The 25509-nt window shown below is 44.1% G+C and overlaps 1 protein-coding gene across 1 annotated transcript in view; it reads left to right on the top strand.

The window, feature by feature from the left end:
- Positions 1-25509, top strand: part of EPHA6 (EPH receptor A6) — a 710763-nt gene that overhangs the window by 361674 nt on the left and 323580 nt on the right. The window contains exons 4-5 of the mRNA XM_084843399.1: positions 5157-5312; positions 12837-13172. Coding sequence (XP_084699525.1) covers positions 5157-5312; positions 12837-13172 — 492 coding nt within the window. The remainder of the gene's footprint in view (positions 1-5156; positions 5313-12836; positions 13173-25509) is intronic.

A 25509-nucleotide genomic window follows, 5' to 3' on the forward strand; every position in this document is an offset into this window, starting at 1 on the left:
CTTTCCCTTTCTATCCCTCTTCTAACTACTGGAAGGATGGATGAGAAAACTCTCTAGGCCCCAAAGTTCTTGAGTTTCCTTCCCAAAGCTTCAAAGTCTGACATGATGTCTTTGTAGCTCCGCTTGGCGGTATCATTTGTTCCTTCATGGATGAGAAGAAAGGGATACCTGTCCGTGGGCTTTATGAGTGCAGGCAACCCTTCAGTCATGTCTCTAATCCATCCTCCCAGGAGACAGCATACCTGGCGAGTCCATGGGTCTTCGCGACATACTTGGCTTTCAATCCCACACAGCAAGGAGTCTCTCACTTCTACTACACTTCTCTTCTTGTCGTTGTAGGCCTTGGTTTCATTGCCTTTGCTTGACTGACATTTAGCCTCTCACGCGGGCTCCCCTGTAATTCTTCCTCTGCAGGCTGTCCTCCAGTCTCATCCTCAAGAATCTGAAAATGGTTCCATAGCTCCACTGCCTCCACTGGTGCAGAGTGGCGTCTAGTTCTTCTGCTCCTAACTGTCACCCTTTTCCAAGGAGTATCCTCTACTTCATTTTTCCTCATCTCAGTAGTTTCCCCTTCTGCCTCAGCTTGTTGTTGCTCTTCTAACTCCTGTACTTCACTTTGCTGCTGTAGTTCCACCATTCTGTCCAAGAACTCTTTGTGTTCTCTTATTCCCTGGAGGGTTAACACTCACCGCTCCAGTCCACTTACTTTTTCTTCCAGCAGTGTGATCAACTTGCACTTGTTGCAGGTGTAGGCCATGTTGTTCTCAGGCAAGAAAACAAACATTGCACAGACACTGCAGGTCACCACCACTGGAGAGTCTTGTCCTTCCATAGTCTCTTTTCCCTTTTTGTGTCTAGCTTTCTGGTTGTTCTAGAGTAGCCTGGTCCTCTACTCACTCTTTGCCTTTGTGTCCTTTGTCTCCTCTGCAACTGCAACTCCCCTGGGCAATTCCTGTTTGCTCCCCCTCTTCACTCACTCTGATTGCTTGCTCTCTGGGAGCTTTCTTGCTTCTGTAGTCCCTAGACCAGCTGGGGCAGCTTCCTCTGCTCTGCTCTGCTCTGCTCTGCTCTGCTCTGCTCAGCTGGGAAGTGGGAAACAGACTGAAGCTTCCTGCCCACACAGCTGCAGGGAGTACTCAGGCCACACACACCCCAATTCAGTTGGAGCTCTCAGGAGCACCTGGTGAGCTCACAGCCACTCAGCAGGAAAAGGACAGCCCTCTGGGCTTCCTCCAGCTTCCTCCAGCCCACTTACCTCTTTGCCTTTGTCTCCTCTGCAACTGCAACTCCCCTGGACAACTCCTGTTTGCTCCCCCTGTTAGCTCACTCTGTTGTTACTGCAGCGCCAGTTGAGGTGCCTGATGCCACCATCTGCCTGATTCTGTGGGATCAGTTTCCATTGCTGCAGCCTGAAGACGTGGACAAAGTGTTTGCAGCAGTGCCACTGGCCACATGACCTTTTGATCCTTGCCTTCCTGGCTAATAAGAACTAGCTGAGGATGTATGACTGGGTGGGTCCAGAGAGTGGTAAATGCATCTTCGCATGAAGGGGTTGATCCTGCTGTCCTTAAGGAGGCAGTAGTATCACCACTCCTGAAGAAACTTACTCTGGACCCAATGGTATTTGACAACTACTGCCCAGTCAGAAATATCCCTTTCTTAGGGAAGGTATCTGAGAGGGTCATGGCGGAATAACTGCAGGCACCCATCGAGTATACTGATTATCTATACTCATTCCAGTCTGGGTTTCGACCTGGTTACGAGACCAAATCAGCCTTGGTTGCCCTGCTGGATAACCTTTATTGCGAGAGGGACAGGGGGACTGCAACCCTGTTAATTCTGCTCAATCTCTCATTGGCTTTTGATACCACTGACTGTGCTATCCCCCTGGATCTGTGGGCTAGGCATTGGAGGCACTGTGTTACAGCAGTTTTGGTCTTTCCTGAGGGATCAATTTCTGAGAGTAACATTGGGAGACCATTCCTTGGCTCTTTAGAAATTGAGATATGGGGTTCCACAGGGTACTATTTTGTCCACAGTGTTGTTTAACATCTATATGAAGCCACTGGGAGTGGTCGTTAGGGGATTTGGAGCCAAGTGCTATCAGTATGCTGATGACATGCATCTCTATCTCCCTGTGACATCTGAATCAGGTGAGGCTGTGCAAGTCCTGGCTCAATGCCTAGCCTCAGTGATAGGCTGGATGACAGCTAATGAACTCAGACACCCTGTGGGTGAGTGGTTCCCAAGTCTGGGAGTTTGGCTCATTGCCTCTTCTGGATGGGGTTGCACTCCCTTTGAAAGATCAGGTTCATAGTCTGGGGGTACTCCTAGATCTATTACTGTCACTGGAGGCCCAAGAGTGCCGCTCTTGGCACACGGCAAGCTCTACATGGCAGCTCAGAGTGCCTTTTATTAGCTTCGACTGGTTCGCCAGCTATGGACTCTCCTGGACAGGGATAGCTTGGCCACAGTGGTACAGGCACTAGTAATCTCAAGACTGAATTACTGCAATGCCCTCTATGTGGGCCTGCCCTTAAGGATGGTATGAAAGCTGGAGCTAGTGCAGAATGCAGCAGCTCAGCTGTTGTCAGGAGCTGCAGCATTCCATCATGTAACTCCTTTGCTGAGGGAACTGCACTGGCTGCACATTCGCTTCTTGGTCAGGTTTAAGGTTTTGCTACTAGTGCATAAAGCCCTAAACAACCTGGGACCAGGATACTTGAGAAAGCACCTTCTCCCTCATCCACCCGCCCTGTCACTGAGGTCATCAAATGGGATGCTCCTGGTGGTTCCGCATGGACCTATGGCCCAATTGGAGTCTAGCTAGAGAAGAGCCTTCAGTCTAATTCTCCCTTTCTTTGGAACTTCCTGGCTCTGGAGGTGGCGGGCACCAACACAGTGACGTTTTTCCGTGACTGCTGAAGACATCTTTATTTCAAGAAGCCTTCCTTGATTGACCAGCCATGTTTTTTATTGATATTCTGTTTTTTAAAATGTTATTATTATTTATTACATTTCTATACCTCCCCATGGCTGAAGCTCTTTGGGAGGTTTACAGAAATTAATAAGTTGTTTTATTTGTATATCTTTTAATATGGTGTTTTTATTTTTTATGTTTTATTGTTTGCCACTTCAGAATCTGTTTAGATCATTAGATGTGGAGCAGTATATAAATGATGTAAATAAAATAAATTAATTAATAAACTTGTAACACTTGAATTATAACAATTATTGCCTGATTGCAAATATTCCTTTCTTGGGCAAGGTGCTCAACTGGGTAGTGGCTGTACAATTCCAGTCTCCATTAGATGACATTAATCATTTGAATCTATGTTGATCTGATTTCTGACCTGTTTCCAGCACAGAAGCTGCATTGACCACCCTGAGGGATGACTTGTGCAAGGAGTACAGGAGGAGTGTGACTCTGCTAATACTTTTCAACCTCTTGATGGTTTTCAATACTATTCGATCATAGTATCCTTCTTGATGGGCTGTCTGGGTTAGGGATTGGGGATTACTGTACTTCAGTGGTTCTGCTCTTACTTAGATAAAAAAAAAGGTAAAGGTGTTCCCAACCAGTCGTGTCCGACTCTAGGGTGCGGTGCTCATCCCCGTTTCTAAGCCAAAGAGCCAGCGCTGTCCGAAGACGCTTCCGTGGTCATGTGGCCGGCATGACTGAACACCGAGATGCACGGAACGCTGTTACCTTTCCCGCCAAAGCAGTACCTATTTATCTACTTGCAATTTCTTGCTTTCGAACTGCTAGGTTGGCAGGAGCTGGGACTGAAGACGGGAGCTCACTCGGTCACGCGGCACTCGGGTCTCGAACTGCTGTCCTGCCGACCTTCCGGTCTGCAGTTCATAGCTGCTTCTAAAAGGTGGGGCTGGGGATTTACTGCTTACAGGGATCCCATGGGGTTCCATGTCGTCTCCCATGCTCTTTTACATCTACATGAAACTCTTGAACTAGGTCATCATAAATAGTCTGATGACATCTAGCTCTGTTTATCCTTTTCATCAGATTCAGGTGAGGCAGGGGCAGTACTGAATCAGTGTCTGGAAGTAGTAATGGGCTGAATGGGGGCTAATAAACTGAAGCTCAATCCAGACAAGATGGAGGTCATGTTGGTAGGTGGTTTGTTTGACAAGGGAGTTGGGTTTCAACCTGTTCTACTGGTTACACCCCTGAGTTGTGGGCATTGTACTGCAGTCTTAATGAACTGACCATCCCATTCTGCTCCACTTACTTGGCTATCCTTTTAGCCCAATCCTATTGTTACTTTTTCCCCTTTTTGTATGAACTCTCACTTTAGTGGTGAATGAAATGCACTTGGTATGTGCTCAGAGGTACTTTGTTCATAACTTAGTCCTAGTATTGAAAACAGATTCCTTGGTAGAATCCTGGTGAAGTGTTGGCACAAATTAAGTTATTTAAGGAGTGGGAGACAACAAGAGCTTGCCCATAACTTGGAAGAAGTAGGGTAGAGTTGAAAAGAACACAACATGTGGGTGTGCATGTACAAATTGTTGTCATGGTCCTGTGCCTCGAATCTTTTAAGTACCTAGCAATGCCCCTGCTCTATGGTTCTGTTGCTTTTTGGTTTATTGTCTCTGTTTTTTTAATTGTATGCCATCCTAATAGACCTGTTACTGAAGGGTGGCTTATAATTGATTAAAGAAATGATGCATGCTGAAAATAATGTATACTAAACATAACTGTGGAATACACAATACACAAAGAAGCAAGTATATATTTTGTGCATTACATTTTCATGACTACCTAGAAATGATAATCACTTACAAATGTAATCCCCTGACTCAAAATTGTGACATATATTGTTTCCCATCCCCATCTGTTCACCCATTCCAAGGTCAGTTCTCAGTGGATGAGCAAAGTCTACCTAGCTTCCATTCATTCCTATGGGAAAAAGCAAAGGACATGGACAACGCTCTTGTGAGGCCTGCCTGGTTCCATTCTTGTCAGCTATTGAGAATCAAACCTGCACCTGTCTGTATAAACTCAGTTTGGGTTCTGTTTCTAGGTTACACTAGAGTGTGACAGAGCACTGAAAGAACTGGGCAGAATGTTGGAAACTGGTTTTTACATATAGATAGACAGATAAACTTAATCAACTGTTCTTCTGTTTTTACAGCTTGCAGGTCAGGATTCTATAAAGCATTTGCTGGGAATATAAAGTGTTCCAAGTGCCCTCCACACAGTCAAACCTTTGTGGAAGCAACATCTGTGTGTCAGTGTGAAAAAGGTTACTTTCGAGCTGAGAAGGATCCACCAACTATGGCATGTACCCGTAAGTTTGATTCATACTGGTGTTTGAAATTCTTCCCTTGCCCCTCTCATTATCTAAAAGGATAAAAATAGAACTTCTTTTATATTCCTCTTTCAAAAGCTAAAAGTATGAGAGCATGTTTTTGTTAATCAAGAATGCAAATCAGGTTTTCACTTATTCCCAGTACTCCTTTAAATAAGTGAAAAACGTTCCTCAATCTTTATTTAATTTAATCCACAAAAAGTGCATTAAACAACAACACAGTACTAGAAAGCATTGCAACAACTCTGTTATTAACAGAATGTCCACACATTTCAAATCTTGGTACCAGTATTTATAATATATAGAATATAGTTTGGGACAAGATATGCATTGAGATTACTTGATATGCCAAAACTGATATTTCCCTCCTTTCCTCGGGCTTGAACAGAACATTATAACTATCCAACAAATACCTTCCTCACACACTGGATAAAAAATTAAGTGTCCCAAAGCGGGGGGGTGGGGGGGAGAAGGATATAATCAGTCATTCACAGGCATATTTGAAACCTCTAGCATGTATATCCTAATTGCTTTTTTCCTAGTTATCCAATAAATGGTGGGATGCACAAATTGCAGCCACAAATTTAAAAAAAAAAACCCAATGGATCCACATATTAGCTCAACTCACTACTGAACGAGTCAGCACCAGCTGGGGAAAATGGACAAAATCCTCAAGGCTGAGCTGTAAAACATCTGTCATCCTTCATCCCCACAAACGGAATACTCCGCCATCCCTATGAACTGCATTTGCTCCTCACAATCCGGTTTTGTTTTAATCACCCTAAATAATTTGGTGTCATCAGCCAACTTGGCTACTTCACTGCTGACTCATAATTCAAGATCATTTATGAATAAGTTGAAAAGCATTGGTCCCAATCCAGGTCCCTGTGGGACCCCACTGTTTAGATCCCTCCATTGAGAGAATTTACCACTTATTCCTACTCTCTGCTTTCTGTTCTTTAACCAGTTACTGATCCACAAGAGTACCTGTCCTCTTATTCCGTGACTGCTAAGTTTGCTCAGGAGTCTTTAGTGAGGGACTTTGTCAAAAGCCTTTTTGGAAGTCCAAGTAAACAGTGCCCCCTGGATCACCCCTGTCCATTTGTTTATTGACACTTTCAAGACTTAATACATGACTTGGGAAGTCACTTGAATGCTGCAACCAAAGACTACTTGTCCTGCAGGTTTTGCAACAAGAGCAATTTAGATAGGGATGCTGGAGGAATCCATTTGTGGGGTGGAGCTTGATGAGCTTTTGTTGTCTCGGCCTCCCAGATTTTGGTCCATTTTCTGCTAACTGGCCTGACTCGGTCTGCAGCAAGTCTGGCCAGTTAGCAATTCTCCATGTTTTTTAATTTGTGCAAATTTCAGCCACAATTTGCTGAATCTCTATCTGCACAAACTGCAGCCTGGCAAAAACAAAATACGGAAAAAGTCACCAGAGTTCGGGAGAAAACCACAGTTCAGCTTGCCAAGCAGGCAGCAGAAGTCCATCAAGCCCCCAAAGGGCCAAATTTCCAAGTGATAGACATCCCTAAATTTCGGTGATCTTATACTATGGCTTGGGACTATATCCCCTGCCCACTCTGACCCCAAGCTCCATCTAAGAATATACCCTGTATTTGATAAACAGCATGCCGTCTGTGGTGTTTAGTAGGATATTGAGTGGTTTTCATCAACACGTGGCTGTGGTACTTGCAAGGATGCATAATAGGATTTTCCTCATTCCACTCCATTAGTCTTCCTCTGAAGTGCTTTGTCATTTATTCCATTCTTCCCACTTCTCATTTAACTAATTTTCTTAAATCCTTTCTGAAATTGGACCATGCATTGTTTCTATAGGGCAGAACAGTATTCCCCTTCCCACCTTTGCCAGACCTTGGTCCCCCAGCAGAGGTGGGAGAATTTCTGGCAGGGGGACAGTTCAAAGTTGCATGACTTTCGGGTGGGGGTGGCACCTACAATTCTATGAGGTGGTGAGGGTAGTTTTCTTTCCCCCCTTTTAACTGAAAAAAAAAAAGTTGCTGCTCAAAGTTGTGTCTCAGCAACCCAGCTGCTGAATCCAGCTGCTGTCTGAGAGCTCTGTAAATAGGACCAGAATGCCACTGGGAACAACACTACATGATGACGTAGTGTCATTCCCAGGGGTATTCTGTGGGCAGAAGATGGCATACATGATACTGCAGTGTCATTCCCAGGGGAGTTCTAGCCCCATTTTTAAAGCACTCAGCAGCCAGGCTGCCAAGCCACCATTTGGAGAAGCAGCTTAGCTTTGTTAAAGTTAAAGGGGAGGAAAAGGCAAACAACCCTTGCCACCTCACAGAATTATAAGCTAGTATCCCACCCACCCAAATGTTCATGTCCTCACTCCCCCACCCTCATGAAAGTATGAAAAAGTTGGGCCAAATGTTCAGCCCAGCCCTACCCTTCAGTTCCTTCTACAGTGGCCACATATGAATTGTCAAAAAAGAGGAAATGCATCAGCAAAGAGGCCCAAAGAACATAGCAATTTGCACAAAATGTGCATGTATGTTGTATGTATAGATGCAACTTTAGAAATAATAATTATAATTTCAATAGAAATACACTGTGTGGAATACTATGACCACATGACCTGTGTGCCTGCATGTTCAGTCTTTTGTTCAGGTGCTAGCTGTTGATTGGCAACAATTCTTATGGTTCTGTATCGTTAAACTGGAATTGGTCAGGCCAGCCATTCAAATAGAGGATGCCTTCAGATGGAGGACAGTCCTCTGGCAGCCCTTTAAACAGAGAACTATCCTTGGTAAAAGAGGACACATGGCCATCCTAGTTCCTTCAGTTCATTTACATCTTTTCCCCCTCTGCATTATTGATACATATGTGTATATTGATAAAAACAGTGCAAAGAAGGATATTGATGGGATTGTATATGTTATGGTCAGATCAAGATTGCTTCTTTGTTGCTTCTTTGCAGTGATTTATCACTGCACATCAATGTGTAGACTGGAGAGACATAAATGAAATTAAGAAGTCCTAATAGATTGCTTCCACTTTGAAAACAAGACTAAGTCATTTGGAGCACCAACATCTGGGGACAAATTCAGATGAGGAGAATTTCAGATGTGTCCCCACCTGCAAGACAAAAGTAAAGACATCATTATGTTGCTCCTGGATCCAGGAATGAAAACATAGCTTGGTTTAAATAAGCCCACAACTTTATAAATGTGTTATGTGCAATGAATGCCATATTTACCTTCCCAATCTCTTCCTCTATTTGAGTACACCTTAGGTGAAAGAGAGAGCAGATCTTGTCTCTTTTCAATGGGACACCCCACCCTGGCTAAGATCCTCAAACACTCATACACATTGCCATGTCCAGTCACAATCCATCTCAAGGGATTGCCAAGGAGAGCCTGCCACTGATACAAAGCCCTCCGCACAATCCAATAAGACTTGGGAATCTGGCAGGCCCCGAGGAGATTCCTGCTCAAGTTGTCCTCACAATGGGAAGCCATGTCATGGCTTATCAGCATAAGGGCCCCCTATTCACATGCCTCGGGATATTCATTATGATCCCAGACTTTCTTCCTCAACTCTTCCACATTAGGGGCCAACTATTGTGAGTTAGAATCCCAAGAATATACTGCACTGCAACCTGCAATTAAACTTAGGGGTACCCCAGTCTCACAATACAGAATAGGCAAAATGAAAATAACTCCTCAACCACGTTCAATTCAGGTAAGCTAACAGAAACATCCTGCTCAGCCTCAAAGCAACACGCTAATTTAATAGTGCTATAATCTGAGGAGGATGGGTTGTCATGTTTCCATGAGATGGTGGCCACAGTGACAACATTATTATTTCAGTATTATTGTTATTATTTTTGTTATTGTTGTGCACTTAAAAAAAGACTAAGACTGCAATCCTATGGGATGTGCCCTGGCTACTCAGCCTCTGAGCCTGGCACCTCCTGCTCTGCATTTTAGCTAGATGGGCGATTTTGCCCACCTAGCAGAGGCTTCAGAGAAGGACAGGGAAGAAGGCTGGGGACAGCTGAGGATACCTCATAACCCCATGTCCCCAGTTTCCTCCCCTCCCCATCCCCGGAATGCCTCCTTTTCCCCATCTCCACGCTCCATTTTATGAGCATGGAGAGGTAGCTGCAGTGGTTCTCTCCATGCCAGCTACGGGGGGGGGGGCGCAGTTTCTTGGCTCCCAGCTTGGAGCCCTGTCTACGGCCTCAGAGCCAGCAAACCGAACAATCCTATTTCCCCCCAGACACTGTCTAGGGAACATAGGATGGATTGTTCCCTTACATAGTCAACTACTTTACAAACTGTATCTGAACTGCCTGTTGGGTGTCAGTGCATAATCTCACACCTTTGGAAAGACAACTGCAGAGGTAAGATGTTTGAGGGTTTAAGTAACTTGCCTGTGGACATGAGGTATTGATCAAACTTATGCTTCTCCAGCACTATCCCATCACAGCAAGCCATTTTTTTAAAATTCAAATGAGCTTCAAAAGGAGTGTAAGCTATAGCATGGGAATCTGAGGTTCAGAAATCAACATCATAAATTCCTTGAGTATACCAGGGTCCTTGGATGTGTCCAATATAGCTCTCTGGATCCTGGACAGTACATAATGCTTTTCAATAAAAGAAATTATTCAGGTGTTAGTCTAATTATTAGACCCTTACTGCAGAAAACTGGAATAGTAGTCGAAATGCATTAATCATTTCAAATCATTGCTGTACTTCCTTACCTAAACAAAATATATAGCGTAAGGAAATTCTTGAGTGTATTGCTCACAGATGTCTGCAAAAAGGTTGTGGCTGCTGCCAGGTTTTTTTTTCCAATGTGACATATAATCTATGTATAATTTATATGTGATAACAAAGCAATCAGGCCACATTCATAAAAAATCCCAATGACACATAATTTAGCAGAATCTGAGGATTAGAATTAATTGTCTCTCTTTGTTCCAAGTTCTAAATCTTAGTAAATGATTCACTGCATGTCATTACAGCTTAATATTTGCATGAAATCACAGTTTAGATGGCATAATTTAATGGCAATTAAAAACCTATTTAGTCGTCATGCAAATTGGCATGAGGGCCCTTGAGTACGAAGGGTGTCTATTTCTTCAGTTTCTGCAGGCAGACCTTTATAAACTTTTAAACACCCCTACCACAATTGATAACAATTTTCCTGTTCATAGCATTATGAATGCACAATAAATCATAATTTTGTTATAAATAAAGTCCCAAGTCCTCTGAACATCTCCTTGCTGCAAAGAATATTAACAATCATTAGCAAATTGCAAAAGAAAATAATAACTGGAGCATCATTTTTCTCTTCAGATACCATCTATGTAGGAATATACATCTACAAACTAGGGGTGGACGAAAGTCACTTGCCTGTCGTCGAAGGCCGTTCGCGGTGGGGGGGAGGCACTTTGCTGCTCCCCCTGTGAAGTTCAGGCCGGGGGGGAGGCTTCCCGCCTCGCCCGGCCGAAATTCAGGCCGGGGGGGAGGCTTCCCGCCTCGCCCGGCCGAAATTCGGGCCAGGGAGGAGGCGCCTCACCTTGCCCGGCCACGAACGCGAAAGTAAAAAAAAAAAACGCCCCCTGATAGGCTATGTGACGATTCACGTAGCCTATCACGGCTAGATTTGCAAAGTCAGCCGTGATAGGCTACGTGAATCGTCACATAGCCTATCACGGGTGACTTAAAAAAAAAAAAAGCGCGTACGCGAATGGCGGCCCCCATAGGGAGCCGCCATTCGCGTTCCTTATTTAGTCGCTGTAGTCTACGTAAATGTGTACGTAGACTACGGCGAAAATAAGGGCAACGCTATTTGCGTTGCCCTTGTTTTCGCCGTAGTCTACGTAAACATTTACGTAGACTACAGCGACCAAATAAGGAACGGGAATGGCGGCTCCCTATGGGGGCCGCCATTATCCGTACACTCTTTTTTTTTTTTTTTTAAGTCACCCATGATAGGCTACATGACGATTCACGTAGCCTATCACGGCTGACTTTGCAAATCTAGCCGTGATAGGCTACGTGAATCGTCACGTAGCCTATCAGGGGGCGTGTTTTTTTTTCTTCTTTCATTGCAATGGCGGCGGCGGCAGCCGGTCGAAAGACCGGCTGCCGCTCCCGCCTCGCTCGAACACCCGCCAAACCGCCGGCCGGACCAGCCACCGGGAGGGACATTCGGTGAAGGTAAGTCCCGTCCCGGGGGGGGGCGGGGGGCGGGGGGGTGCGGAGGATTTCTCCCCGAAACTTGTTCGGGGGGCCGAACACGTTGGCGCTCGGCCCCCCGAAGTTTCGGGGAGAAATTCTCCGCCATCTCTACTACAAACTAACTAAATAAATAAGGATAGTATAAAGCCATGTTGTCACTACTTGAAGTTAGTATAATTTTGACCTTCTCACTCAAGTCCTGTAATGCTTTAAAATGAAGGCTGATTCACACAATACATTCTTTATTCATGGAAGCAGTCCTGCCCGTAGCGAGGTACATGTGTACAGTAGCAAAAAATAATTGCACTGATCAGCTAAAGATACTACGTGTGAGGTAACAACCTCCCTTGTATGTATCCCTAGCTTTTGGGGAACTGGTTGTGCAACTAGGATCTGCACATGGTCCCTTCTCCAATCCAAAGCCCTTTTTTAAAAAGCTAAGATCCTGGAGATTGGTTAAGCAGGAGGATCTGGGCTAGATTAAGTTCCCTGATTTCCCTTCCCCTATACAACAGATTGTTTACATTTTTCATTAAAAAATTAAGCTTTAAAAAAAGTTCTCTGTTTACACAGCCACATCTGCTCCATGCTTACTCCATGGAATTAGAAGAAAGTGACAATTGGGCAATCATGGATAAAGTTATGGGTGAGAATTGTATTGTATTGTGTAACTTGGCCTCGAAGGTTTAAAGCCTTCTATCTTTTTGTCACAATCCAGATCCTAAATCCAGTTCTTCTTCTTTAGTGCGTGCAAGTTTTGTACTTTATAGCAGTTACAAATCTCGCTTCATCAGGTATCCAAATCTTTCAAGCCCCATGCTGGTTGATTCTGTCTTGAGTTCTGGTCTTTATCATGAATAAAACCTTCCAACCCTATGGAATTAATCTATGAATTAATCTACCTTTGTTTCCTGGCTTTCTGTCTTTGTGTCTGACTTGTTCTGATCTTGTCCTGAGTTCCTATACAACATTTGACATGAACTATCTTTCTCTCTATATGGTTCCATGTTGGGCAAAAAGGGGAAAGGGGAAATATTTCCCATTGTTCTAAATTGTTTAATTATATTCTAAGTTACATGTCTGGCACATTTACAGTACAATCCTGTGAATGTCTACTCAGAAGTAAGCCCCATTGAGTTAATCAGAACCTATTCCTAGGTGAGTGTGTATAAGCTTGGAGCCTTAATTTGTTTCTATAAATCAAGAAAGAGTGCTTTGTGGATTTTTTAAAATATTATGAGCTAGCTCATAGAAACTATTTTCCTTTTCTTAGGGCCTCCTTCTGCTCCAAGGAATGTTATTTTTAACATAAATGAAACAGCTCTCATGTTGGAATGGAGCCCACCAAGTGACACAGGAGGGAGAAAAGACCTCACCTATAGTGTAATTTGCAAGAAATGTGGTTCTGATGCCACCCAGTGTGAGATATGTGGGGGAGGAATCCGATTCGTTCCAAGACATAGTGGGCTAATCAATTCCTCAGTGACTGTGCTTGATTTTATATCCCATGTGAACTACACTTTTGAAATAGAAGCCATGAATGGAGTCTCCGAATTAAGTTTTTCACCCAAGCAGTTCACAGCTATCACAATTACCACAGACCAAGATGGTAAGTGTGTTATTTATGTATTGATTAAAGCTTAAGCAATCAAATATAATTAATAGTATATTTTGTAAGTTATTGAAAGTAGATATAAGGACATCACTCTTATATAAGCACTATTTGCTCTTCCATGTACTATTTTAAAAAAAAATGATTTCAGGAAAAACTGGCAAGACTTCACAGACAGTGTTTCTTAAAACCAGATAATTCAAGTGCAAAGGTCTTACATTAACTGAAATTAATACAAAGTTGACATATATGCTTAATTTTCTTTAAGTATGCCTGAAGTACTATATATGTTTTCCTATTTTCCCTTGTGGAATTATTACTAAAGAACACAATCCACTGAGGTTTTCTTCTGTGCAAACTCCATTCAATTCAATAGTACTCATGCCAGAGTAGCACTTGGTTTATTTCTCCTTAAGTACGCCACTGCCACCCTGTTGGAGTAAATGGTAACATTTCCATTGATTTCAGTAACTTAAGACAGTGACCAGAGTCTCCATCCTTATGTATATAAGAAATGTACTTCAGATATTTATAACAATAATATATAGATAATTGATACATGTCCTATGAATTTAATTTCACAAAATATACCATTCTAGCTGTTTTGGTAGTTACAAATTTAAGGCCCTCCTTAAGCTGAGCAGATTATAATATTTTTACCAAAGTGTTGATGATATTAGTAATATAATTCTCAGAAGTATTCAAAAGTACATACTAGATGCTGCACCAGTTCCTGTACAGATGGTGTAATATTTTGCACAACTATGTGTGGGTGTAAGTTGTTTCTTGTTATGGTGTTCCTAAAATACTATAGCATTTTCGGTATGAAAAGCCATGTAGAATTTGTGAAATTGTGATTAATCTCTGTGATCATTTTTATGTGAGAACATTGCCAAAACGTTGCCTACATGAATTTAAGAGGCTGTTGACCTAATTGAGCAAGCAAGGTCTGGCACAGAAGCAATTTACTTCATGTGTACTAATATGCCTGTGGATATGCATCCCCACGCACGTGTTTCTCACCTGGGCCCTATTAAACAAAACGGATGCACTTTTAATACAGATGGGGATGTACATCTATATCAGGGTCCACAAGTTAAGTGTGTGACTAGTTCCCTGCAACTAGGGTTGGATCAGAGCTAGGAATGTCAGAGAATTCCGCCTCGGACTGAAATGGGATCGAATTCCCTTCAATCTGTGCAACAGAATCCTCTGCGGAACGGCACAACAAGGTCCTGCGGAGCCAACAGTCATGTGGCGCTTTTTTTGTCATCCGCACAGAGTCGCGAAATTTTCGTAAATAAAAATGCAAGTGGTATATTTCGATAATAAATACGTAAGTTCTTTTAAAAAAAATGAATTGTGCTCACTGCCTTGTTTGCGGGTGTTCTTTTTCAGTTGAAATCCTCTGTCTCCATTTACTTTCAGCCAAAACACTTCCTCCTCCTCAGGCCTTCCCAAAACTAGGGATGTCAGAGAATTTCGCCACGAATCTCGGGGAGGCCGAATGCCAGCACATTCGGCCCCCCGAAATTGGTGGCGAAATGGTCTGCCACCCCCCCACCCCCCCGGGACGGGACTTACCTTGGGCGAATCTTCCTGGCGGCAGTGGCTCTGGTGGTGGTTTGGTGGCGGTGGTGGCGGCGGCCGGTCTTCCAACCGGCTGCCGCCGCCATTTCCAGTAAATAAAAAAAAAACGTGATAGGCTATGTAAAGATTTACATAGCCTATCACAGCTAGATTTTTTAAAAATACCGTGATAGGCTACGTAAATATTTACGTAGCCTATCACGGCTGATTTAAAAGAGGAAAAAAAATGCACGTACACAAATGGCAGCGCCCATGGGCGCCGCCATTTGCGTTCCTTATTTTGGCACGTCTAGTCTACGTAAACATTTACGTAGACGATGGTGAAAATAAGGGGAACACATGTTTTTTGTTTTTGTTTTTTTTTAATCAGCCATGATAGGCTACGTAAACATTTACGTAGCCTATCACGGCTGACTGCAGGGACGCAAACGGCGGCGGCTACAGCTGCCGCCATTTGCGGACCCGGCCGGCCAGGATTTGGGGGGAGAGGGACGGAGCGCCTCCCCCCCAGCCAGAATTTCGGGGGGAGGGACGGAGCGCCTCCCCCACCACCGCGAATCAAATTTCATTCAAGGTAAGTGACTTTCGTACATCCCTACCCAAAACAAGGCTGCCCTAGGTGTGCCTGAGCAATGCACTCTTTGTTTAAAGCAACACTGTTGAAAGAAAGAAAGAAAGAAAGAAAGAAAGAAAGAAAGAAAGAAAGAACCTTTTAAAATGACCTTGCCGGTCTGGAGCCCTGCACAAGTATTATTCCCCCTGCTAGGCTTTCTATTTCCACATCCAGCCTTGTTGGTGACATGGTGATTCTAAAATGGAGAGGAGAACCAACTCTGTGCATGTCTACTCAGAAGTAAGTCTTACTGAGTTCAATGTGACTTCCTCCTACTCATGTCAGCACCCCACTTGCCCCCAGCTCAGCTTTGTATTTCCACATCCAGCTCATTAGCAAACGTCCTGTTAGTTATCTCACTGGGTGACTTTGGGCTGGACTCTAACCACTACCCCACACTTCTGTTATGAAACTCATGAAGAAAAAGAGAAAGTATAATGGAAAGTTCTTTCTGAAGCAGTCACACTTCACTTGTACAAATGCAGCATGAAGAGAAAGATCAGCAACCTTCTCTTTGTTTGAATAAAAAGCACACTCTGCACATGCTCAGGGAATGGACAAAATGAGGAATAAACATACCAGGGAATATGAAGAACTATATTCTTCCATTATGTGTGTGGGGGGGGATCTCCCTCAATCCAGCTATTCCCTGGGGGGGGGGAACCCATTCACCGAAGGGTCTTCTGAGATAACTAACAGGAGGTCTGATAATGAACTGGATGTGGAAATACAAAGCTGAACAGAGAGTAGAACCAACTCTGTGCATGTCTACTCAGAAGTAAGCCTTACTGAGTTCAATGCAAGTTACTCCTACACATGTCAGCACCCCACTTGCCTCCAGCTCAGCTTTGTATTTCCACATCCAGCTCATTATCAAACCTCCTGTTAGTTATCTCAGAAGACCCTTGGGTGAATGGGGGGGGTCCAGGGAACAGCTGGATGGAGGGAGATTTTACACACACACACACACACAAAAGAAGAATTTTGTGCTAAAGCTAAATCTGGATTTTTTATGCCACTGTCTCTGTTTGTCACTAAAATTCAGAAGCAAACCTGCTTTTAATGTCGCTGCCACCGAAATTTGGTGGCACACAGCAGCTGCAGGGGTAAAGCCCCTGGGGGGTTCCAGGGAGTTGAAATTGGCCCATGGAGCCCCCGAAGTTGCCCACCCCTGTTTATAGTATCCTGAGGGAAAGGTGGGAAATTGGGGCCAGAAGCTGTATGTTTCAGGCATGCTCCCCTCAACAGTAAATATCCTCTGCCATCCCAGGATGCTATAATCTCAGTTTCTCACTCTATATATCCAAATTACCAATAATTTGGGAGACAAATCATAACGGTAAGTGAAATTAACAATAGTGCAATCCCACAGGGATCTGTATAGGACCAATGCTGTTCAACCTCTTCATGATCTGGACTTAGGAGTAAGCAGTAAAGTGGCCAAGTTTGCCAATGACATGACATTATCTAGGGTGGTAAACAAAAAGGGATTGTGAAGAGCTCCAAAAGGCTCTCTCCAAACTAGGAGAATGGGCATCTAAATGGCAAATATGGTTCAATGTAAGCAAATGTAAAGTGATGCGCATTGGGGCAAAAAATCCTAGGGATTTATGAAATTGACTCACTGTTTCGTCCAGGGTCATTAGTGGGGGGGAGGCGCTCCGTTCCTCCCCCCGAAATTCTCCCTGGCCGGCTCCACTCCACAGCAACTCCGCGGAGCCACCGGCCGAGGCCGCCTGCAGCTGGACATCTGGCCGCTGGGCTGCGCATGGACACAAATGGCAGCTGCCGTAGCTGCCGCCATTTGTGTCCCTGTCTTTTGCCATGATAGGCTACGTATATATTTACGTAGTCTATCACAGCCTCCACAGTGACGCAAATGGCGGCCGCCATTCGAGGAGCATTGGAACGGCCGACAAGGGTAGGCTCTGTTCCAGGCCCATTTTGCGGGGTGGTCAGGCGGGTGGCTTCATTCTGCCATGGATTCCGGGGGGCCAAATGCGCTGGCATTGGGCCTCCCTGGAATCGGTGGCGAAATTCTCCAACATCCCTAAAAAATCCCAACTTCAAATGTAGCCTGATGGGATCTGAGCTAGCGGTGACTGAGCAGGAAAGAGATATTGGGGTTTCGGTGGACAGCTCAATGAAGATGTCAACCCAGTGTGCAGCTGCTGCAAAAAAGGCAAACTTCATGTTAGGCATAATTAGAAAAGGAACTGAGAATAAAACTGCCGATATCATACTGCCCTTACACAAATCTATGGTGCGACCACACTTGGAATACTGTGTACAGTCATGGTCGCCACATCTAAAAAAAGATATTGTAGAGCTGGAAAAAGTGCAGAAAGGGGCAACTAAAATTATCAAGGGACTGGAGCATCTCCCCTATGAGACAAGGTTACAACAGCTGGGATTGTTTTGCTTTGAAAAAAGGAGGGTAAGGGGATACATGATAGAGGTGTACAAAGTTATGCATGGTATGGAGAATGTGGATAGGGAGACAGTTTTTCTCCCTCTCTCAAAATACTAGAACCTGGGGTCATCCTATGAAGTTGATTGGAGGGAGATTCAAGACAGGAAGGACTTCTTCACACAATGCCTAGTTAAACTATGGAATTCACTACCACAGGATGTAGTGATGGCCACCAGTTTGGATGGCTTTAAAAGGCGGTTAGACAAATTCCTGGAGGAAAAGGCTATCAATGGCTACTAGTTCTGATGGCTATGTGCTACCTTCAGTACCAGAGGCAGTGAGCCTATGTACATCATTTGCTGGGGAACATGGGTGGGAGGATGCTGTTGCAACTCGTGTCCTGCTTGTGGGTTCCTGGTTGACCACTGGGTGAACAGAATGCTGGACTACATGGACCCTTGGTCTGATCCAGCATGGCTCTTCTTATGTGCTTCTGAGTTTACATGAGCCTCCTTCTTTAATATATTTCCCTATTGCCCTGCTATGCCAGCTGCTCTTGGTGGGAAGGGGTTCTATGGTAGGGATGTATGAAAGTCACTTACCTGGTCTCGCAGCTTTTTTCGCAGTGGGGGCGAGGCGCTTCGCTTCTCCCCCCGAAGTTCAGGCCAGGGGGGGGGGAGGCTTCCCGCCTCGCCCGGCCGAAATTCAGGCCGGGGAGAAGCGCCCCGTCTCCCTGTCCGCGAACTTCAAAAGAAAAGTTTTTTTTTAAAAAAAGCCCCGTGATAGGCTACGTAAATTGTTACGTAGCCTATCATGGCTAGATTTGCAAAGTCAGCCATGATAGGCTACGTTAATCGTCACATAGCCTATCACGGGTGACTTTGGGGGGGAAAAAAAGCACGTACACAAATGGTGGCCCCCATAGGGAGCCGCCATTCGCGTTCCTTATTTGGTCCCTGTAGTCTACATGAAGATTTACGTAGACTACGGCGAAAATAAGGGCAACGCTATTTGCTATTTGCGTTGCCCTTATTTTCGCCGTAGTCTACGTAAATCTTTACGTAGACTACAGGAACCAAATAAGGAACGCAAATGGCGGCTCCCTATGGGGGCCGCCATTAGCCGTACACGCTTTTTTTTTTTTTAAGTCACCCGTGATAGGCTACGTGACAATTAATGTAGCCTATCACAGCTGGCTTTGCAAATCTAGCCGTGATAGGCTACGTTAATCGTTACGTAGCCTATCACAGGGGCGTTGTTTTTTTTTTAACTTTTCTTGTAATGGCGGCGGCGGCAGCTGGTCAAAAGACCGGCTGCCACCCCCACCCCTGACGAAGACCTGCCGAACCACCGCCGGGACCCGCCGCCGGGAGGGACATTCGTGAAAGGTAAGTCCCATCCCGGGGGGGGGGGGCGGAGAATTTCTCCCTGAACAACCTTCGGAGGACCAAATGCGTTGGCGCTCGGCCCCCCGAAGTTTCGGGGAGAAATTCTCCCCCATCCCTATTCTATGGACATTTATTTTGTCCTCCAAGCCCTAATTTCAACTGTACTTTAATTTACTCCCACGCCTTGTCCTCTACCTTGTGTTTCTCCAGATTTCCGGGAAAATACCTGTTGTAGCCCACGGTTTTAGATTGTCTCCTGTACTTCCTATATAATTTCTATCAACAGCCCAAAAAATCCATTAATCTTCTCTACCAGGACACTGGCATACTTTTCACTGATCTTTTAACTATATTGTCTTCAGTGGTTCATCTTCTGCAAACTAACAAAAAAGTGTGCTACCTTCACAAATGTGTTTTCTGGAGGCTTGCCATTTCATTTATCACCATATGTTTTTCTGCAAAACTCTCTCTTTATGTCCAAATAAATTGACTGAGACTCTAAAAGTGATCTTTAAGTTCTCTGAAGCTTTTACCAGTAACATTTTAGTAGTCTAAAAATTATTGTGGGGAATGCAACCAATGTACACACTTGAGTTTTGCTGTCAAGCTATCATAGATTACGAAGGTATAGGCCTTTCCCTGCTTGGATAAACTACAGTGAAACTGACATGGTTATACAAAAAAACAGACAGTAGTAAAAGAACACATATAATTTATATATATATAAATATAATCTGCTGACTTTAAAAAAGATACATCTCATGCCATCTCTGACCATGCACATTTACACGAAATTCCTAAGCATTTGTGTCAGCTTTAGGGATGTACGAAAGTCACTTACCTGGTCCCGCAGCTTGCTTCGCGGTGAGGGGAGGCGCTTTGGTTCTCCCCCCGAAGTTCAGGCCGGGGGGGAGGCGCCCCGCCTAGCCCGGCTGAAATTCAGGCCGGGGAGAAGGTGACCTGCCTCGCCCGGCCGAAATTCAGGCCAGGGAGAAGCGCCCCGTCTCCCCGGCCACGAAATAAAAAAGCGAATTAAAAAAAAAACACGTGTGATAGGCTACGTAACGATTTACGTAGCCTATCACGGCTAGATTTCCAAAGTCAGCCGGGATAGGCTACGTAAATCGTTATGTACCCTATCACGGGTGACTTTGAAAAAAAAAAAGCGCGTACGCAAATGGCGGCGCCCATGGGCGCCGCCATTTGCGTTCCTTATTTGGGCCCGGGTAGTCTACGTAAAGATTTACATAGACTACAGCAAAAATAAGGGCAATGCTATTATTGCTATTTGCGTTGCCCTTATTTTCGCTGTAGTCTACGTAAATCTTTACGTAGACTACCCGGGCCCAAATAAGGAACGCAGATGGCGGCGCCCATGGGCGCCACCATTTGCGTACGCGCTTTTTTTTTTTTTCAAAGTCACCCATGATAGGCTCCATAACCATTTACGTAGCCTATCATGGCTGACTTTGGAAATCTAGCCATGATAGGCTACGTAAATAGTTACGTAGCCTATCACGGGTGTGTTGTTGTTTTTTTTAATTCACTTTGTAAAGGTGGCGGTGGCAGCCAGTCGGAAGACTGGCCACCACCACTGCTGCCGCCGAACCGCCGCCGAACCGCCACCGGGACCCGCTGCCGAGAGGGACATTCGAGGGAGGTAAGTCCCATCCCGGGGGGGCGGAGAATTTCACCGCCAATTTCGGGGGGCTGAATGCATTGGCATTCGGCCTCCCCAAGATTCATGGAGAAATTCTCCGCCATCCCTAGTCAGCTTATATTTCGTCGCTGTTGCTATCATAAACTGCGGTAAAGGAATGAAGAGATATTGGTACTTTGGTTAAGTTTAGGGATTTTTGGAACTTTGGTTTGGTCAAGGAACTTTGGAACTATGTCTGTTAATGTGAGTTGATCCTAAAGCAGGGGAGAGGAACCTTTTTCGGCCCGAAGGCTGAATTGGCTCTGAACTAGCATGCCAGGGACCATATGTCAGCAGTGTGCAGGGCCACATCACAAAATGAATGGGGTAACACCATTGCTGCTATATGGGTCCCCAACATGCTTGCCCAGACCCACTCATATTTATTTATTTATTTATTTATTTATTTATTTATTTATTTATTTATTTTTATACCGCCCAATAGCCGAAGCTCTCTCATATACTCACTCTGTTTCCTACCCCTGGCCTACACTCCCTGGCAGTAGCTCTCTGGAATTTCATTCCCAGCTTTGCCAGAAGATGCCTACCCCCACCACAACCCCACTAGAAGATAGTTTGGAATGAGGAAGCCTCCAGGCCTCTTTGTGAAATATTATTGGAAGTGAAACAGGGCTTGAGTTCAGAATGGGACCAAGCTTAAATTAGTAGATTTGAATGACATCCAAATTGATCCAAATTAGCTCAGATGAGATAACTATATTCTGCCTCAAGCCAGACAGAGTTTGACTGTCATTAGAGATAGTAACTTTCAAATTACCATGTTAAGTAACTATGGGCCAATCTACATTGCATCTGCTAGCGCATCGAATTCGGTAGACTGGTGAGGTAAATGCCATCACATTAAAACATGATTATCCACACTCACCCTGTTTCCACGTTGCAGTACTTCATCAAATGCACAAGCATGGTTCACACTTGAGCACTGTGTTGTTTTCTTGCTCTTAAAGATGGCAGCTGTCATTGGAGGAGCAGAAACTCTTCCTGTTTCTGCTGATTCCCCACCCAGGGATTCTGCTGAGTCCCTCTCTTCCTCTATCCCTGTGCGTGTAGGGATTGCATGTGCATCCTGTTGGGGCTCAAAGCCCTGCGAGAATTTACCACCCCACCCCACCCTTGCACACCAGTTCCCTCAGCAAGAAGAGGGGAAGAAGGCAGCACCTTTCATCCTCCCCCCATCATTGCTACAGTGGCAGTGGTGCAGGAGAGGCTGGTTGTTTTCTGCATGTTTTCCTGGCCTTAGGGGAAATGACCAGCTTGTCCCTTGCCACCGCCACTGTAGCAGGTGGGGGTGGAGGGAAGAAGGAGGCACCTATCCTCTTTCCCCCCCCACCTGCTGGAGGCCAGGGTGAGAGCCTGGGTGGTGTCTGCTGATGCTCTTTTCCCCACACCAGCACTTGACAGCTGGCATGAGGAAGAGGGGCAGCAGCATCCAACACTCGCATTGGGGGGGGCTGCTAGCTTCTTTGAAGCTTCACATCTTCGAAGACCGTCCCGTGTTTGTCCCCTGCTCCTGAGATGACATTAAAATTGTCCATGGACATTTTTATCGATGTTAACCCGTGGACACTGAGGGCTGTCTGCCTGGATATGTGTGTGTGTGTTTTTCCGTGCAGTAAGCATGGATGGGACTGTGAAAACATTTACACTTCCTGGGAGAAGCTACAGTTCTTTGAAGATTTGCTTCTTCGAAGATTTGCTTCTTTGAAGATTTGAAGATAACGCCTTAATTTTTTTTTTTAAGCCAAAGCGGGGATACAGGGGGGTAAAACTTAGTCTCATTTGAAGGGATAGAACAACCCCCTGCTCAGTGCAGGAAGCCTGATTCCCAAGCAGTCTCCCATCGAAGTACTGACCAGGACCGACCCTGCTGAGCTTCTGAGATCAGACAAGTGCACACACATCCAGCCCTTTGCTTGTTGCTGAGGAAACATGGAGTTCTGAGGAACCTATGCAAACAGTAGCCAGAAGACGACATGGGGCCATCGAGAGCTGTGACTGGACAAGAGGGAAATACAAACACCGCCGTATATGGACAGGCATGGGAGGGGACTACGACCAGATACAGTAACGAATGCAGAAAATCAGAGCACATTAAGGAGAAATACCAGGATATCAGGGTATTGGAAGTGGTAGCATGGAAGCGGGGAATTCCGGTTCCAATTTGAGGCCAGTGCTGCGTAGTGTGAAAGACAGGCGGTGAAACCTCATTGGAAGCGAAAAAAAGTAAGTGTAGATTGGCCCTATGAAAAATCTAGATATAATTATTTTTTCATTCTGTTCAATATCATGTCCATCTTCTGCCCCTGGGATCGAGTGAGCTGTGTATCTATATAAAATGTAACAATTAATATGTGGAGAATTTATTGAGCATTGTATAGAATTCATATATCTATAAAATGAAAACATAGGTCTGGTTTTCTGGTTTTTGCAATTTGGTCCAGCTTTGTATAGAAATCTTTGTTAAGTTGATACACTGAATCTCATGAAGCTGTTGAAACTGTTCTGCACCTTGAGTGTTTTTCTACCTCAGGAATGACCCACCTTGTGTTATATATTCCCACCATGGCAAACCACCAAATTAAAGTAATCAGGTTCACTTCATTTAGTTGGAATCTTTATAACTGACTGATACAGTTAGAAGAGCCATTACTGAATGATCTAGCCTCAGTTCAGTACAAGATATTCCCAAGAAAAGATTGTGACTTCAATGCTATAATTAGAAACCTTTGCCACAATACTTAATTGACTGTCTGATGAAATTCTTCAGTCACATTAGCAGCCTTCTGTTTTCTGAGTTTACCTAAACATTTCTGAAAGGGATTTCAATTAAAACACGATCTCTGGTGTTCTGACTCATGACAAGTAAACTGAAGGCTTCTTTCCCATTCCTAGCAAGAGGAATTAGTTTGGTCTGAAGCAGTAAAAGAAGACATTAATCATGGCTAGTCAGTCCGGAAAAAAAATTGTGCATGTAGGTATCATGACTTTCACACAAACCTTTAGGGAGCATGTTCAAAGTGAAGGACATGGTAAATTACAAACCAATTCTGCTGACGTTTGCTGTGGGGTCTTTAAAGCAATTATGCCCATAACAGGTTGCTTCAATTCATTTGCTTCTTAAAATGTAGTTCCTTCATTATGCTTCATAACCCCTTCTCCCTCTATGAATATGTGTCCCTTCAATATAGATTTGCCTATAGGCTTTTGGCCCTGTGACCGATTTCATTTATGCACTGTGATGGCATTAAGTTGTGCTTGTTAGAATAGTGTTGAAAACAGATTTAAAATTACCTAAATGTAAAATTTGCAGCCTTTAGAAATCTATTTGTTTTACAGCTGGGCTGCCTTCAAAATAGTACTTCTAATAACATATGCTCACCTACTCCTGACCAGATTTATAATGAAGACTGCTCATCTTCCAGCTCCAGTTTTAGATTACATTTTTTAATATGCTTTCACCCCTAAGTAAAATTCAAGCCTTCCTCCTGGGAAACAATAACAGAAAGAGATGGTTCCTGTGAAAATATTAACTTAATTTGGGAAATATACAGTTAAACGTTCCATTTTGAAAAGTGTACATCATGCTTTTGAGAACGTTAAGCACAAGTATACCTTCATCTTTTCGCCCAGTACAGACAGTATGCCAAACAGTTATGGGATGGTAAACAGTATCAAAATTTCAGAAGGCTTGTCAAACAGGTATTAAAGCATAATTGATTGCTTTGCTTACCTTGGGGTAGTGCTGTTTAATGGTAACTGTTGACTGGGGGATTGTTTATACCAGGAGTAGGCAGAAGGCAGATTGGAATCTACTGGTAGATGTCTGGATGATTTCCGGTAGATTGGCAAGAGTTTCTGATCCTCAGTAGTTTAACAAATAGTGAATAAAATTGAAAGTTTTTTTTTAAAAAAAAAATCTCTGCCATATCTGGCCTTGTGCAAAATGCAGCAGTTTGGTTGCTAACTGGTCCATGGTTTTGGGACTATATTACACATGTCTTGAAAGACCTGCACTTGTTGCCAATTACTTGTTGGGCTCAATTCAGGGTGTTGGTTTTAACATTCTAAGGCCCTAAACAGCTTAGGACCTGGCTATCTAAGGGACTGCTTGTCTTGTTATGAACTTGCTCAGTTATTAAAATCTGCAGGAGAAGCCCTCTTGAGGACACCATTACCTGCAGAGGCCTGTTTGTCAGGCTTTCATGAAAGGGCTTTCTGCTGTGCAGCGCCCAAACTGTGGAATGCACCCTGTCAAGAACTATGATCGACTCCCAGTGTCTTGGCTTTTAGAAAGGGTGTGAAAACACAACTTTTTAATTTAGCCTTTTAAATTATGTAGTTGTTTTAAAAGTTCTAATGTTTTATTGTTTTAATGTCCTTATTTTTTATTGTTTTAAGGTCTTATCATTTTAAATTGCTGTGCACCACCTTGGTGGCTTTTAAACAAATAAGGCAGTGCATAAATGTTGAATGATGATGAGAATTATAACTGTGTGAATCACTTACCTCTTAGCCTCAGGCCTCAGTGTTCCTCACCTGTAAAATGGGAGTATTAATTGGTTGCCTTTGACCAGGTCTTTGTGCAGTTCTACTGGCCTTTTAGTGAATTT

This window comes from Heloderma suspectum, chromosome 3 (genome assembly GCF_057233095.1).
Source record: "Heloderma suspectum isolate Gila_16-S chromosome 3, 16-S_ref, whole genome shotgun sequence".
Classification (NCBI taxonomy): Eukaryota; Metazoa; Chordata; class Lepidosauria; order Squamata; family Helodermatidae; genus Heloderma; species Heloderma suspectum.